This window comes from Sander vitreus, chromosome 4 (assembly GCF_031162955.1).
Source record: "Sander vitreus isolate 19-12246 chromosome 4, sanVit1, whole genome shotgun sequence".
NCBI classification, from domain to species: domain Eukaryota; kingdom Metazoa; phylum Chordata; class Actinopteri; order Perciformes; family Percidae; genus Sander; species Sander vitreus.
The window spans coordinates 17,444,544-17,460,850 of NC_135858.1; the positions used below are offsets into that span (position 1 = coordinate 17,444,544).

Below are 16,307 nucleotides of genomic sequence, written 5' to 3' on the forward strand. Positions count from 1 at the left end.
GTGTGCCTGTGAGAGCATTTTGGTGTGTGTGTGTGTGTGTGTGTGTGTGAGGGAGAGTAATACAGGGTGGTAGAGCAGGTAGCAGAGCTGCAGGCACAGTTGCTCTGCCAGCACTCTGATCTTGTGCTTCGTCTGTACAGACTGACAGTCCTCTGCAGTTCCAGACAGGCTGGGTTGAAGGGAAGAGCAAAGAAGAGGGGATGCGAGGGGTGAGAGCAGGTAAAAGTCAATCCTCCCCCCTCACTCTCAGCAGCGTCGTCCTCTGGGCACAGGACGGGACGGTTGTGTTCTGATTTGTGTGACTATGCCCCCTTTTCTCTCCTCCCTCTCCCTCCACCCCTCTCTACAGCCCTCATTGGCTGCGCCTCAGCAGTAACATCTCTCTCTCCTGTTCTCCCTCACATCTCTTACTCTCTCCAACCCAACACCAAAAGCTTGGGCCGCTGCTGGGAAACAGATTCTAGCAAACTTGAGTGCTTCATCTTCCCCGATGAATGCTGAGGGAAAAAAGGGAGGATGAGAACGTGGAGGGGTTGAATAGAAAGTGAAAAGTAGGGCTGGTACACCTAGTGGTTTTCAAAGGCTTCATCTTGAAAAAGAATTGTAGAAAACTGCTGAGTATAAAATAAAGATTAGCTCATACTCAACTGAAAAATAACACTTATAAACTCCTGATTGCGTCGCTATGTAGTGCAACAGCCAAAGTGAAACTGTGAAAAAGTAGATTTAGTGGCATGTGTGAAAATACACTCCACACACTGCAGCTAAAAGGTACATAAAGGTGTTGTAATAAAAGATTAACAGTGCCATGAGATCAAATGAGCACGTTACAAGATCTTAAAATTCCTTCTCAGGCCTCGGAGGCACAGTTAGCTATATTTTAACCATTGTGCTGCTGTTGGCATGGAGACCTCTGCCACAGAAAAGACTTTTCCAACATATTATCACACTGAAGCCATCCCTGCACTGTCTAACCTCTCTGCAGCGTGTAAAACTGCATTAAACAGCCGATTTCTTTCCAAGCAATAAAAATAAAAGCCAGGAAGCCCATTGTCATGGAGCCATCTCTCACACCACTGCTCAGCATGGCGAGCACACCGGGGACCTGACCACAGCACTCACATCCTCGCATCACATCCTCCTGTTTTGAAAGGAAATGGCAGGATGCTCAATGGGCCACAGTGGGAGCTGGGAGGAAGGCTCGGATATGTGGCTTACTTAAGCAGGTGGTTCTGCAGCTGAAAGGATAATGACAAGACATGAAAACAATACCCTGTGCATTGAAAGCATAAAAGCAAATAACTGTGACAATGTGTGACTCAATTGAAATCACAAAGTCAGATGCAGTACACACAGCAAGTGGTTGCATACAAACACGAGCAAAATTTGCACAATGCTACGGTCAAATGGAACGCTGGCATTTCACAAGAGAGTTTGAGTCGAAACGCAATTTCACTTTCAAGTCTGAGAGACTAATGCCCAGCAGAATAAATCTCCTCTCCGTCTTCATCAGCTTTAATGCCATTCTCTTTGAACAGGAAGTAGAGGCAGAGTGAGGTTTTTTTGGAGGCTGTATATTGTCATGTATGAGCAGCTGTCATTCCCTCCCACTCTGTCTCCCATCACTCGCAGCCTATCTTTCTCTAGAAGACAAATAATTGTATAGTTTAAAACCAGCGATCCGGTCTGATCCAGAGTCCTTTTATTCAACCAGATCTTTTGTTTAAATAAAAGGACAACACTAGCTTACGTTTTAAAGGGAGTAGAAAGTCGATTAATCGATTAGTTGAGAGACAGAAAATTAATTGGGAACAATTCTGATAAACAGTTAATCATTTAAATCATTTTTCAGGCAAAAAAATGCCTTTAAAAAATGCTTGATCCAGCTTTTCCAACATGAGAACTTGCTCTGTTACATAGTATTGTATCTTTGAGTTTCGGACTAAACAAACAAATTGAAGACTGTAATAATATTGTACCAAGGCTAAATATACTGTGGGATAACAGTCTCAATGTAATCAAATTACATACAAATTAATACGGTAAACATCAGCATGTTAGCATTGTCATTGTGAGCGTGTTAGCATACTGATGTTAGCATTTAGCTCATTGTGTCGAAGTACAGCACAGGACTGTAGACTGTCTTGTTTAGATAAGCCAATGGGTTTTAATGCCTGATTTAGCTTAAAGAGTAACTTAACTCCCCTTGAAATTGTTGTCTTTGCTTTTCACATTGCAGCAGTGGAGTACTTCGAGACCTGGCGACATCACTGTTGGGCGTGACTAGCTAGAGGTTCAACAGAGCATGTCTGACCACACCCAGCATCACAGATCGATAGGTGTGGTGGAGGCAGAGATTTGAAACATTCAACCAGAGATGACAACAAAACTAGCAGAAACTAGAAGACTTTTCTCAACTTGTAGATCCAGGTATATATAAAAAATATTGAATCACCAAATTTGGAGATGCATACGGTTTTTTCACTGAACAGCGATATCTTGGTAAAATAAAAAAGTCATCCCCAAAATAAAGTTCCATTACGGATATCAAGTTTGTGAAATATCATGTGATTTTGTTCAAGCACACCAGCCCTAAATTGAGTCAATTGTCACAAACAGATGCTTGTCCTGAACCTTCTGCATGTGGTAATTGAGCACCAAGCCCCTAAAGCAGCCTTGGCGCGTTTCTACGTCTTAAATCTGCCTCTCTGGTGTATTGTAGTTTTTTTCGTCAGGCCAGGCACAGAGCTGCATGGAATTGCATTTTTATGAATAGGGCTGAAGCACCGTACACAGCAATCAAGAGAGAGTGGAGCGATATTTCACGCTGACAGCAGGAGTATGGTGCAGCACTCTTCCAAGTGCCCACTCCTCAACACACACAGCTGAACACCCATAAACTACATCCAGCTATAAACTATACCATCATGGCACTGGGGCAAATAAACGTGTCTCTCCACAACACTGAACAAAGAAAAATCTGGCCTGTGGATCAAATCCAACAGACAGATTGCATTTAATTCATAACCCCATCCATCATTCTCATGTGAAGATCAAGTCCACAAGACATCCCAGTTCTCTGAGTTTGTTTCCAACACCAGAGGCACATTTCTGTTTCTGTCCAGTAGGCTTGATAGCTCATTAATGTACTAGAGTGTGACGGATGGGGTCTGGATAAAAATAATCTCAACAGATGCACGTATGCCAGATGAGACCTTGAAAGGTATTCATGGTGGCGAATGCGCCATCATCAGTGATTCTGAGATGCTTTGGTCTTCTTTGCTGGTTTATAACCACTTTTTGTATGCTAGGTGATGCTCCAGAAACAAACCATCATATTATTAACTTTATTATTCTGTACAGGAGGTTTAATTTTTAAAGCTGCTAGGGGCATTAATGATTGTGTGCACAATACAGAACATTACTCTAACTGTGATTTATGGCAGTGACCAATAGGAAATTAAAAATAAAGCAATAAAGACAATTAAGCTAGAATATGGTGCTTGGCAATAAATACCAAGATGGAAACCAGTATGAGCTAGGCTCATATTTACAGAAAACCTTACATTTTACAAGATTAAGTTATTAAATGCTAAAGTATAATTGACACAATAACTAATTCAATAAAAACTTCCCCTTTGAATGTGATAGCCTTATAAATCTGAAAGCAAATATCTGCAAGTAAACGTGCTCCCTTTTCCACATTCAGCTAGACAAAGAGAAGCAACACAGAAGAGGTAAGACTTTAAGGAGCTCCATGACTCATATCAACCTGCCTGACAAGTGCACTGCCCCCGAAATAATTTAGATACAGATCTTGCAGCAACTAGCAAGCAGGCGATAGCCCCCCGGTAGCAGCTTGCTGACCTGCGGAGTAAAGGTAGCAACTTCAAATCTGATTTATCTGAAGTACGACATTCAATCAAATTCAAATAAAATGGAAACTAAAATCCCTTTTTCGTAATCCAGCAGGTCCCTGACAGGCTGTAAATTGAGAAGGCAATCAGCAAATGTAATCTGGAAAACTTTATTACAGCCACAATGGCAGGGGCATCTATTAAATTAAAATGGAAAAAAAAGGTCTCAGTGAATAAAATAGCCTTTATGAATCAGAGCCATTTGTGAGTGCAGTTTATCGTGTCCTCTCTGCACATCCACAAAGTAATTCTTGATTTTTACATAACCAGTAAACTATAATAATGTACATTACGCATTAAATCATGAACTTCAAAACTCTCTTTCCATAAAGAATAGAAATTGAATGGGTGTAAATGGACTTGGATGAATGTTTGACCATTTCCACTCATTATCTGTTCATACATCTCATTAGGGCTGGGTATAACTGAAAAGCCGTAAGCAAAACAATAATAGCTTTACAGAAATTGAAAAAACTTTTTTTTAATTGTCAATTACAGTAATTGTTTTTACTTGGTCATTCAGGATTTTCGTCTTTGTTCATCCTTAAATACATAATCTTGCTGAAAGGCAAAACATGAAGATTTCTCGTGGAAATATAAATTAGCTTCAAATCATATTGTTCAATTTACTTTCCCATAACATGCTACAAGTGTTGTAAGCATTGTCTGCTCTGTGGTACAACTGGATATGGTAAAGAGTGAGAAACTTGGGTGAGCACTGGAGAATATAAACTAGAAATAGGAAGCTTTTCATTGGTACAGACATACCAAACGTATCAACTCACAGAAACAAAGATGAGTTTGTCCTTAAAAGAAAAAAATTTCAGTTATGTTACTGTGACGTGGCTCTCAAGAAAAACGACACATGAAACAACCTTCCACACGTCCACTTACAACGAACCAAAAAAAAACAAGACACTGCTGCATTTAACTGCTTTGAGGATTTGATTCATTATCATGCATGTTGGCATATAAAAGTTGGTTCATGTGTCATTTTCATGTGTCAAATTACTTAACGGAGACTAAATTAATTTAGAGATTTGTTGGCTGTATAAGCAGTATTTGAGATCGGATGAATGATATGCATGAATTTGGTGTCTGCAAAGTGCAACAGACCTGAATACATTCCATTAAGTTTAATTAAGCCAAGCTTACCGATCCAGCTAGACATTTTGGCAATTTGTTTTAAAGTGCTGTTAGAAACACTGGGCTGAATGAGTGATATTAAAAATTATTTTCAAGACGGACATTACTTTAAAGTAGAATACAACATAATTCCCATCAATTTACAACTGGAATTAACTGCCAACGTCAGATAAACAAAAGAGTATGAGAAGGCAAGTAAAAACATGACATACTTGAGAAGTATCCAAAGGAATAGCTGTCAGGACACACATCCAACTATAACAATACTTGCCACACACATATACAGTGTTCCTGAGGACCTATATTTGCAGTAAACGACTGCCATTTTCATTTTTGTTTCCCAAACAAACATATGCCAATAAGATTATATGACTACAGAAATTTAAATCAAAACATACATACTTTGCAAATCATGTATAAACTGAAGTAGGTACCCGTTGGGAGAGACACAGAAATTGGCTTAATCTAGTTTATACTCTATTCTGCACATGCATTAAGAGACTCTGGAAACATCCAAAAATCTAAACAACCAAATGGGAAAAATACAGAACAAAAGAATAAACAAGTTTCCCTAACCCTGACTGATACATGATTGCCATTTGCAATATATCAGCTTTCCAACATAACGGAGCCCTAATGTTACTTTTTTGGGTCAAGTAATGACTCATAATGTATATATTAACTCATTGTCATTTACAGTTTCTTTTTCCATTTTTTTGCAAGGCTGGCTAAAATCGAGGCTCAGTTCAGTTTATAAGATAGATGGTGTTGTAAAGAGAGTTCCCTCCTTAAATCCAGCAAAGGCAGTTCAGAGAAGCAGACTTCACTCGTTTTAAGTGAGTAAGCCCACCACAGAGGTCAACCTCAGTGCTGTCAGTGCCTTGATTAATCCAGAGCGTTGCCTGGTAGGAGAACACCCAGGTAGGCCAACAGTGTCCACATGGCTCACTTCATCAGCACCTCCTGTAACACACAAGACAAACAAAGTTGATCAAAAAATAAAGAGAGCTGCGTAGAGCTGCAACGATAAGTCGAGAGAGACGATCACAAACTTATAACACATGGCACATGAGTACTTAAGCTTTAATAATTTGTTCATGAATTCAAAATTCAGATGTCCAACAGTACTTTCATAAACAGGATGTTAAGATTAGAGCCCAAACAAAACCTTCCGCTCTGAGGTTGATACCGATATAATTATTTATGGGGGCGGGGGAAACAATTGTATATGTCATTGTCTGTGAAAAACATGTAAAATGTTAACTTTTAACTGTGGCCATTATTTTTTTAGCTTTTCCAGTTCTTTCTATGTATTTATCTTAAGTTAATGCATTTTCTCAACCCATGAAGAAATACTTAATCAACCAGTTTATCTGAAAACAGCAAGAATAATCAAGATTTTCATGTGGTCCCTAGTTGTTATTTAAGAATTATGACCGAGATATAAACTGAGCATAACATTTTGTAGTTTGTCAGCGCTCTTTTGGTGGACAAACTATGTAGTGGAGACATTTAATAAATTGCCTCATACATATCTTTGGCAATTCTGTGCTGCAAATTCTTGTCACCCATCAGGTGGCATATACAGTGACACCTATATATCTGCAATAAGATGATAGTGGCCTGGACAATTTATCTGTCTAGTCCCAAAAAAAAGATAGACATGGGAAGAGTCTAGGAAACAAATGTCTCACCTGACTCTCTTTTGGCTCTTGAATTGGGGGTTCTTCCGTTTTAACCTCAGCAGAAGGAGCTGCATTGACCATTTGTAAGCTCCTGGTGACTGGACCACCTACTCTCTCCCTCGTTCGAAGGGAGAAGCGCTCCTCTTTCTTCGGCTGTTGTGGTGGTGGCGATTTGGCCTCTGCTAATCTCTTGGGTGCTGCCTCTTTGCCCATACGCTGCATTCTCATGGCTGGCCGTTGTTGTGCACTGTCACTAGGAGTGTCCGGAGCTGACGGGGTGGGAGGTAGAGACTGAACTTGGCCCTTCTTTGTTTTTTTGCTAGCAGAAACAGGTGCTGGGAACGAGGCAGGCCTCTTTAGTTTGCCTAGTGTAGCAGAGTTTTTTCCTTTGCTTGCCTGGGAGGGTTCAGGGTCTGCTGCACCAGAGCTACGAGCTCTGGTCTTTCCCAGGGGTTTAGGCTCCAGCTCTGTCTGCGGTATTTCACAGTCTGAAGCTTTCTTTCTAAGATTCATGTTTTTGTCTACCACAGACACCGCCTCTTTTTTCACCTCTGCTAGACCTTTTTTGCCCCTTTTAACAACAGGCTTCATGGGACAGCTGACTGCCATATGTTTACTGAGACTTGCAGGATAAGTAAACTCCCGACTGCAGTGGGGGCAAACATTAGAGGCCTGCTCTTCTTCAACTTTGACAATAGCCTTTTTTGCAGTAGTGGCAGATTTGTTTTTCTGTGAAATAGCCTTCTGGACCAGCTGGTTTTTCTTCTTACTGAGGGCACTCATTTTTGTTTTACCAGTATCTTGATTAAAGTTAAGTCTCTTTGGCTGGCCCATTCTACGGAAAGGACTCTGGCCTGCAATGGCCGTTGAGGGTGACACGACTCCGTTCGGACTCTTCACTATTTGCTTGAGGGGGATGGGGTTTTTCTTGGGAGTGTAACGCTTCTTGTCACTTGCATTGGCACAGGCCAAAATGTGCTTGTGCAGTTCGGGCATGTTGTCAAAGCTGTTGCCACATTTGGTGCAGCGTATGGCAGTGCTAAAAGTTTGTGGTATGTTATGGGTGGTGAAGTTGGTAGCCGAGGCCACCGAGCCAGCGTGAGAACGACTGTGGTAAGGAAAAGGGGGTGGTTTATAACTGGGATAGTGTTGGTTGATGCCAAGGCGAACATCCGGGCCTTTAGGCTTCCCACCTTCTGAGGCCATGATCTTTATTGTAGTGTACAGCTCCTCATTGGGGTCCTCCGCCCCGTCCTCTGCATGATTACCATTAACATCAGGCTCTTCTTTTGCTAAATCAGTGTCACCATGTGGAGCAGCTTCATCAGTCGTCTCTGGTACTGGTGTTGAGGGATTGCTTTCCTCTTTGGCTCTGGATGCATCCATGTAGTTTTGTGGCCTAAGCTTGCCACTCTCTACAGTGGTATGTGAACATATGTCATTTGGATGCAGATCATTTTGGTGCTGCTGGAGGTTACAGAAAAATGCAAACTCCTTGGAACAGACAGAGCACACAAAGATCCTGCCCACTCCGTGTAGTGTTGTCCGGTGAGCCAGCAGGGCTGGGGCGTCACCAAACAGCTGCACACAGAATTCACACTTGAAGGGCCAATTCGCAGCATGCTCGGTGATATGTCCACTGAGCTCTTTGATGGAGTTAAATGGCTCCTCGCAGACATTACACACAAACGTCTTGCAGTATGTCGAGTCAACTTCCTCTGACTCAGAGGTTTTATCAGACGGTTTATCAGGAGCAGCAGGCTGAGGTGAAGAGTCAAAACCTTCCTGAGGTGCATGATTCATAACTGACAGCTCATCCACACAGTGCTGAGGCTCTTCTTTTATCTTGATCTTAGGAAAGGATTGTGAAATCAGTGATGGGGATGGATTGTGTGATGCAGGAGGAGGAGATGATGAGGCAGATGAGGATTCTGGCTGTGGTGAGAGAGCAGCAAGAGATTTCTCCGTTACCGAGTCAAGGTTTTGGTTAATTTTGCCATTTAGCAGACTGTTGAACGTTGCAGTCAGAGAAACATCTTCTTCCGTAGTGGGCAGATCTAGTGATGTCAGCTCAGGAGGACTTGATGTCGCTAAACAATTAAGGGGATCTTTAAGTGGAGTGTTCAGGGAGTCCAGTGGCTCAGAGATATGGTCCTCTTCCTCATCTTGGCTTTCTTCAGCACACAAATTCTCCTCTGAGTCCGACATTGGCTTGTGATCAACTGATCTTGGAGACATTTTTGGCGAGAGGACAGGAAGAGGTCTCAGTGCAGGGGAGTCTGAAGGCTGAGAAAGAGGAGAGCTAGGCATAGCTGGCAGAGAAGGTATGGTGGGTAGTAGAGGGGGAGGCGGTGTTGGGGATGTCGCACTGGAGTTGCCGGGGGAAGAGGGGTTCATAGTGACAGGGGTCAAAGACGGTGGAGAGGGGTGGGCAGACTCTGACACAACGTTTGGAGAGTGAGAATGGAAATAACTTAGGTTTGCTAAGGCCGAGGGGCCCTCCTCTCCTGGCAACGGTAGACCTAAATACTCATTCATCAGCACCTTTTCAAGCATGCTGGTGTTAGGCTTTCTCTTTTTTATTAGCGGCTGTGGTGCTGGACTTCCCTTTAATTCAGGCTCGATGTTGCTCTTCCGATGGAAGCTTAAATCAAGAGCTGAATCCCCAAGCACCTTGTTCAAACTGTCACTCCTCCTACTGACAGAGTTTGACAAATCCAACGGCTGCTGATTACAGGAATTCCCACCGCTATTAGAGGTTTGGCCGTGCATATTATTTTCAGAAAGGCTCTGGCTGTCCCCATCTTCCTTGTCCAGTAGGCTCTCAGTAGGTGACGCACTGTGGCTTTCCAGCTTTGGCACCTTAAGGGCGAATGAGCTCACCCCCTCAGCTTTACAGCTCTCCGTTTTACACGCAGGACTGAGTTGTGGAGATGATGGGGGAGAGGATGTTCTTCTTTTAAACCTGCCTGAAGCCCCTGGCAGGGGTGTGACTGACAGCGGGGAGGCCAGTCTATGGCTTTCTGTTATCAGGGCAATGGTTGATTTCTGAATGTCTTGTGTCTGAAGGAGCTGTTTGAGCTTAGGTGAGAGATAAACCGTTTTCTCTCGTTGAAGTGCCGATGAATCGGCAGCTTGTTGGAACAGTCCACCCACTAACAAGTTAGATGAGGAAGAAGTAGAGGATGATGAAGACGATGAAGAGGCTGTGAAAGATGCCGATTCTGTCTCCACTTTAAGGCTGGGAACAAATGGTGGTGTAGATGTTCTTCTTTTTGCGGCTGGCTGGCCAATGTTGGAAACTTGCTTTGCAGCACTCGTTCTACCCTCCATCTTTAGCGCCTGACTGATCTGATTTGGGCTGATGATGACTGTGTCCAGACCAAACAGAGCTGCAGATCTGGAATCCACCTCTATCACCTCACAGGTGCTCACTGAACTAGTGGACACAATCTTGCCGTCAATGTAGAAGCTCAAATTCTCAGAGATGTTTTTGGATATGTCAATTGTGTAATCATCCCTGTCTACCTCATCTTCTGTGTCCGCACTGGGCACGTAGACGGGCGGAGGGCTGGTGCTGGGGGACTCATCAGGCTGCTGCTGTTGCTGCACTGATGCCTCTTGCAGCAGCATTCCTTTCCTGCGAACTCCCTTTGGTAACAAGTGCCGTTCGTGTATTCTGCGTTGGTGTCTGCGCATGTTGGTGTGTGTGCCAAATGCTTTATTACAGTACTTGCAGGGATGGAGTTCCTTTGACTCTCCATTTTCTTCCAATATAAAGGGACGGTCAGCATAAGGCCCCAACTCTTTTCTCTGCATCTCAGAGTTGTGCAGCGGTCCTCCAGTAAACTGGGACCCTATGGCTATATATTTACTCGTTGGGCTGGTGCAGTCCGGACTTGAACCATCAGTCTGCATTACAGGACTGAGTAGACTGGCAGTCCCTGCCAGAGAGCCAGGCCTTTTCTTAAGCCCGCTCTCATGCCTTCTCTCATGCCGCCGCCGCCCCACCTGTGAGCCAAAGGATTTACTGCAGTACCGGCACTTGAACAGTTGTGTTTGCTGGTTAGTGATGGCATGAATGTGTATGTGACGTTCCAGACCCTGTCTGGTGGAGAAGTGGCGTTCACAGTGCTGACAGGGATATGACTCTCCATGGGGATCACCTTCAAGGTCACCATCAGGGTCGGGGTCAAGATCAGGATCAACCTCAGGTTCTTGTCCTGCATGCGAAGAACACTCCAATTTGCCCTGCAAATCCTTATGGCTTTCTTCACCACAGGTCAGTGATGAGCCAGGCTGCTTATTTTGCATGGAATGAGCCGCAGGTGAATGCTGAGCAGTTTGCTGCTGTGCTTCACTCTGTTCCTCCAAATCATCATCGGCATCCTCCTCCTCCTCTTCTTCTTCCTCCTCCTCCTCCTCCTCTTCCCCATTTCCCCTGGCCGTCATCACTGCTGACATGTCCTCCACATCTTTATGGTCAGTGGTTCCCATGGGATGGGTTTCCTGGAGTTCCTGTGAGGGCCCTAAGGTTGATGGCCTTGATGGCCTCTCATCCTCCTCCTTCAGACCTGTAAACAAATTATCAGTAGTGTCAAGTTGTGCATTTTTCTGTCAAACCATTTCAGGAATTTTAGTTAACACTCAGTAAAAGAGTGGGTGAAAGAATGTAAATATGCTATTATCCAGTACAATAAGTCACGTTACCTTGTTTACCATCCCACATCTCCTTGACAGTAGGTTTGGTAACACTTGTTTTCCTAAGACCACCCAAACCAGCTTGTCTGGCTCTCTCCAGCAGCTTTCTTCTGGCTGCAAGTACAAACACACACATTGCTTTGTATCAGGCTTGTTCAAAAGCAAACAGGTTAAAAAATGAGAAAAGTGTAGAAAACTTATATTAGTATATCCAGACATTTTTTGCCAATGCTATCATGAGCAAAATCTGCCAATGCACCAATACAAACCACAAAGAAGATTATAAGACCAGTTATTGTAACATGTTTATTTGAACATTATTTCTAAATCACATACACTTCTGGCAAAATACTGTAGCAGGCTTTGGTTATTTGCAAAGTGTTATGATATTACACTGATTATTACACCCATAAAACCTATGTCAGTAAGACTTCAAATCAATTTAACATTTTTACCTCATGTGCTCAAATTACTACACCAAATTATAAAAAGCATAGCACATTGCATTCATAATTGCAAACATAAAAAATGGGTTTGCACGCATCAGTAATTGAAATGTCTAACCCCTGTCTGACTGTCTGAAGAGGCTTCCCTGGCACCTCCTCGTCATTAAAGTGTGTCAACAAGGTCAGCTGACCTGGCCTACAAAGCCCAATTCATACCAGAGAAACACATGCTGAAGGTCAGTCATCTGACCAGCATGGTCACAGGCATCCTGCTAAATCTACAGCAGCAACACAACTACCCAACAATTTTTAGAATTTGGGCTAACTGTGCTAGCATTTAAGGGCCCTTAAGCCTTCTCTTTCATTGTTTTTAATACAGTAAGAACTGCACAAGCACACCAACTCTGGCATACATCAGTTAGGTAACATGTCGGATTTCTGTTTGATATTCAGATGAAGCTAGCAGGATAGGAAGGCTAACTTTATCAATGTTGACTTTGCAGTACAGTACAGGGCTGCCAAAAGCCACTACACTGCAGTATAAAGAGATGATGTGCTGGAGGCTATTGCCTGTAGGGTTACACAAGAAATGACACAAAACCCATTGAACAAGACTGCACAATTAAAATAAAAACTCAGGGCATGGAGCTCATAGACCTTATATTTTGTTTTCTACCTCATTTCACAGACATTTCAGGGGTTACAGGGACGGATTTGACTTCCTATATGTTGCCTATATTTATGTTTTGATTTAAGAGTCTCTAAATTACATTTGCAAATATTTAACTGTCACATTATCTACACAGTATTGTTGTGGTATTATACAATAATATTTCTGCAGGATTTCTTTACATTACAACACAACACTCCTTATACCCCATACCAAATATTTAAGATAGATATGGGAAACAAGAAATATCAAAACAGACCACAACAGGGAAGATCATAAATATTAGGGGTTGGAATCACCAGAGGCTGCACTTTACGATATTATCACAATACTTATGTCACAATACAATATTATTGCGATTTTAAACATATTGCGATATAGGTATTATATTGTAATTCACTACCTTTTTTTCCAAATTCAAATTATGTTCCCAACAGGAAAACTTTGTCAACATCTGTTTTATCTGAAGAGATTAATTTCTCTGTTTGTTCATCTTACTTTCAATTTTTTATTATTCTAGTACCAAAAAGTTAAATTCTCATGCACAATTTATATAATAAAAGATTGATACTTGGTGTATGTGTATCATACAGTATTGCTACGGAAAATATCACCATAGCGATTATTTCCACCATCCCTAATAAATATAGATTTTTTTTTGTTGTTAGCTCTAGAAGACCTGGATAGGAGCACTGAATGGGTTCACCTTTGCCTAAGGGGGAGCTAAAACATAATCAGTAGTGTATGTCATAGCAGTGCAAGAACACAGGTTTTATTTATTTTTTATTTATTTCTTCCAAAACAGCAGTTGTGCCTTTTATCATACAACTTATACAGGTGACATAATATTTAATAAGTTTTTTTTTTTTATTTTTTTTTTATCAATTTGCCCTCTTCTTCATGGCCCTGCGTTGAATGATCCAAACCATAGAAACACAATGTCCAAAGTTCATACTGAAAAAATGTAACTGTGACATATAGCAGCCATGTTGATTGTGTCTTACAATTAGTTGATATGTTGTAAGTTTGTCAGTTTACACAAAAAGTACTAAAGGTATACGAAATTACGTTAAAGGTGACGTTAAATGTCGTTATTTTCAGGTTTTGGCTGGATGTCTAATGTCACGAAATGTTAATGCTAACAACTCAGGCTATAACACTAACGTTACATCGAGCAATTATAACGAGTGACCCAGCGTTAACTGTCTTTCCACCACATCAATATGATCAGTTTTCAATAATAATTTACTCTACACAGTTTGTCATCTGTTCCTGTACACCGAACGCACGGATAGCGTTTAGACCTAGCAGTTTAGCCTCATGCTAGCATGCAACACCAAGTCTGACACTGAACAAACTGGTTATTCTGGACCCAAAACGACGTGAAAGGTAATTTTAAATACCCTCCATAAGATACAACAGCTATATTTCAGGTTGTTATTCAATACCTGCACTCTAATTAGCCTGCAGTTGGATAAGGCAGCTGGCTAGTTAGCTAACGTTAACCTGCTAGGCCATCATCAAGTAGAGAGGCTCGCCGATGGATGGCTTTCATGCTTTAGGGACTCAAGGAAGGTCACATCCTCGACAACGTCAGGACCCAGAGGAGGAAAAGCTACTAAAAGTTGCCCCGATGCTCATTTAACAGTTTAACGGGGTATTTTGGGGGAACAAATTGACTGATTGGTCGTTATTTACACCTTAATCTGCTCGCAGCGACGAGTTTCGGGTCGGGTGTGAAAGTAGAGAGAAGCACCGCACATCGCAACCGTTAACGTTAGCTACAACTAGCCTGCCTTCATTTGTAGCTAGCTAGCTCGCCTGTTACAACTTCGACTGAGCTGCAAAGAAATCAATTCGTGGCTAAGTTAGGGTGGCATGTGTTGAGCACACATACCGGAGATTAAAACCGAGCACAAATAGCATCCCGGTTAGAGTAAGTAAGGCCTCACCTCGCTTCGCCCTGGGTGAATTTTTCCTGTTCAGACTGCTGGCTCTTTCTTCCTCCAGTGCAGCTGTTATCTCAGGGTTGTCTTCCACAGTGTACCACACCAGCAGCTCCTCTCCTGGCCCGATAGGCTGCAACAATGAGAGATGAGTTCGGCCACCAATCACAGCCCAGCTTGCTGAGAGGCAAGGGGGATATTTGGGCACTGTGCATCTTATCTGACCAGGTGGAGGGTATTGGATTTGACAGTATTTTCCCCATAGCCTGCAGTTTATTCTCCAATGGTGAATATTTTGAATTTTCATTTTGGTTTATTGTAAAAAAGGGATGTAGTTCCCATAACTGCATGTAACTACTTTTTAGATTAGCATTATTCCTAATGGGTGTTAAGATTCATACAAAACATAAGGGATTTTAAACAGATGCATCTATTCTCTGTATTAGACAGTTTTGACCAGTGGAAGTAGTAGGCCTATTTAGATGCTTTACTTAAGCAAAAGATAGATATGTTTTTGAAAAAACAGCTGATGTAATATGTAGGGGAGAGAAATGTCATGATTTCTGGAGGTGAATGCATCATTAATAAACACTCACTGCCCACTATTATTTATTAGGTACACCTATACAATGTAATGCAATCTATTGCAAACAGCTCAAACATAAATTTTACTATTAAAAAGATAATTATGTTCAGTTTCGGTTGACACCGTTAGAGAGGTATTCATTTAACTATATGTTTGTTATTAGCGTTGTAGTTTGCAGCAGTGTTGAGCTGGACTACATTATAGCCAGGGGGTTTCTAATGATTTGCTTACCCCTTTTACAAACATAATTGGGAGAGAGGAATATTTGAAACATATACTTTGTACTCCAGTTCACAACCAATGCACTATACTAAATAAATACACTGAATTAGACTGCATGTGTACCTATATGTAAGTTTTGAAGTGCTGTTATTCCTCAATATAACTCTGAAGAAAGACTAGCGTGCTGTGACACTCCATCTAGAAATAACTGATTGAAGAGATATATGGTGAAATACCACATTCATAACATTCTTAAAGACATAGATTAGCATATAGACTCCCAATTTAATTTATCATGCATAACAATGTTTCTTAGTGCCTTAATCCCAAAACAATCTGAACCCAGGTTACTTTTCATTCATCCACCTATATAATATGTATATTTCAGCCCATGTGCCTCTGGTTGTAGGACCTATAGGCTGTATGAATGTGTGTTTGACCTACCCTTAGAACTTTGTAGTAAATGGCTCTGTTGATTTCCAGGGGGAAAAGATTTTGCTCTTCACTGGAGCGTGCCCAGTTCACGTATCGCAGCCAGTTCCCCTTCATGGGGTCTGTGGCATCAACACACAACCAGCCCCGTGCAGGGAAATAAATCTACAGGAGGACACAAGTACAAATATGATGTTATAATAAATAAATATATATATATATATATATATATATATATTTTTTAGTTCTAGAAGACCTGGATAGGAGCACTGAATGGGGTCACCTTTGCCTAAGGGGGAGCTAAAACAAAATCAGTAGCGTATGTCATAGCAATGTAAGAACACAGGTTTTTTTGTTTTTTTATTTCTTCCAAAACAGCAGTGGTGCCTTTTATCATACAACTTTTACAGGTGACAAAATATTAAGTAGATGAACTCTTTTGAACTGTAGGTGCTACACTTGATACAGAATGTAGTTGGGCTTGTTTTAGCTATGCTGTGACTGCACACACGAATGTGGAAGAGAGTATTTTTGGGAACAAAGCCAACAGAGCAGC

The 16,307-nt window shown here is 41.7% G+C and overlaps 1 protein-coding gene across 1 annotated transcript; it reads right to left on the reverse strand.

Annotated features, from left to right (window-relative positions):
- Positions 1 to 4,008: 4,008 nt before the first annotated feature.
- prdm2b (PR domain containing 2, with ZNF domain b) lies at positions 4,009 to 11,559 on the reverse strand. The gene is made up of 3 exons (XM_078248777.1): positions 11,459 to 11,559; positions 6,758 to 11,322; positions 4,009 to 6,026 (listed from the first exon to the last, which is right to left on the reverse strand). Exons 1-3 carry the CDS (start codon positions 11,475 to 11,477, stop codon positions 6,009 to 6,011), a joined length of 4,602 nt encoding a protein of 1,533 aa, XP_078104903.1. The 5' UTR covers positions 11,478 to 11,559; the 3' UTR covers positions 4,009 to 6,008.
- Positions 11,560 to 16,307: the final 4,748 nt, after the last annotated feature.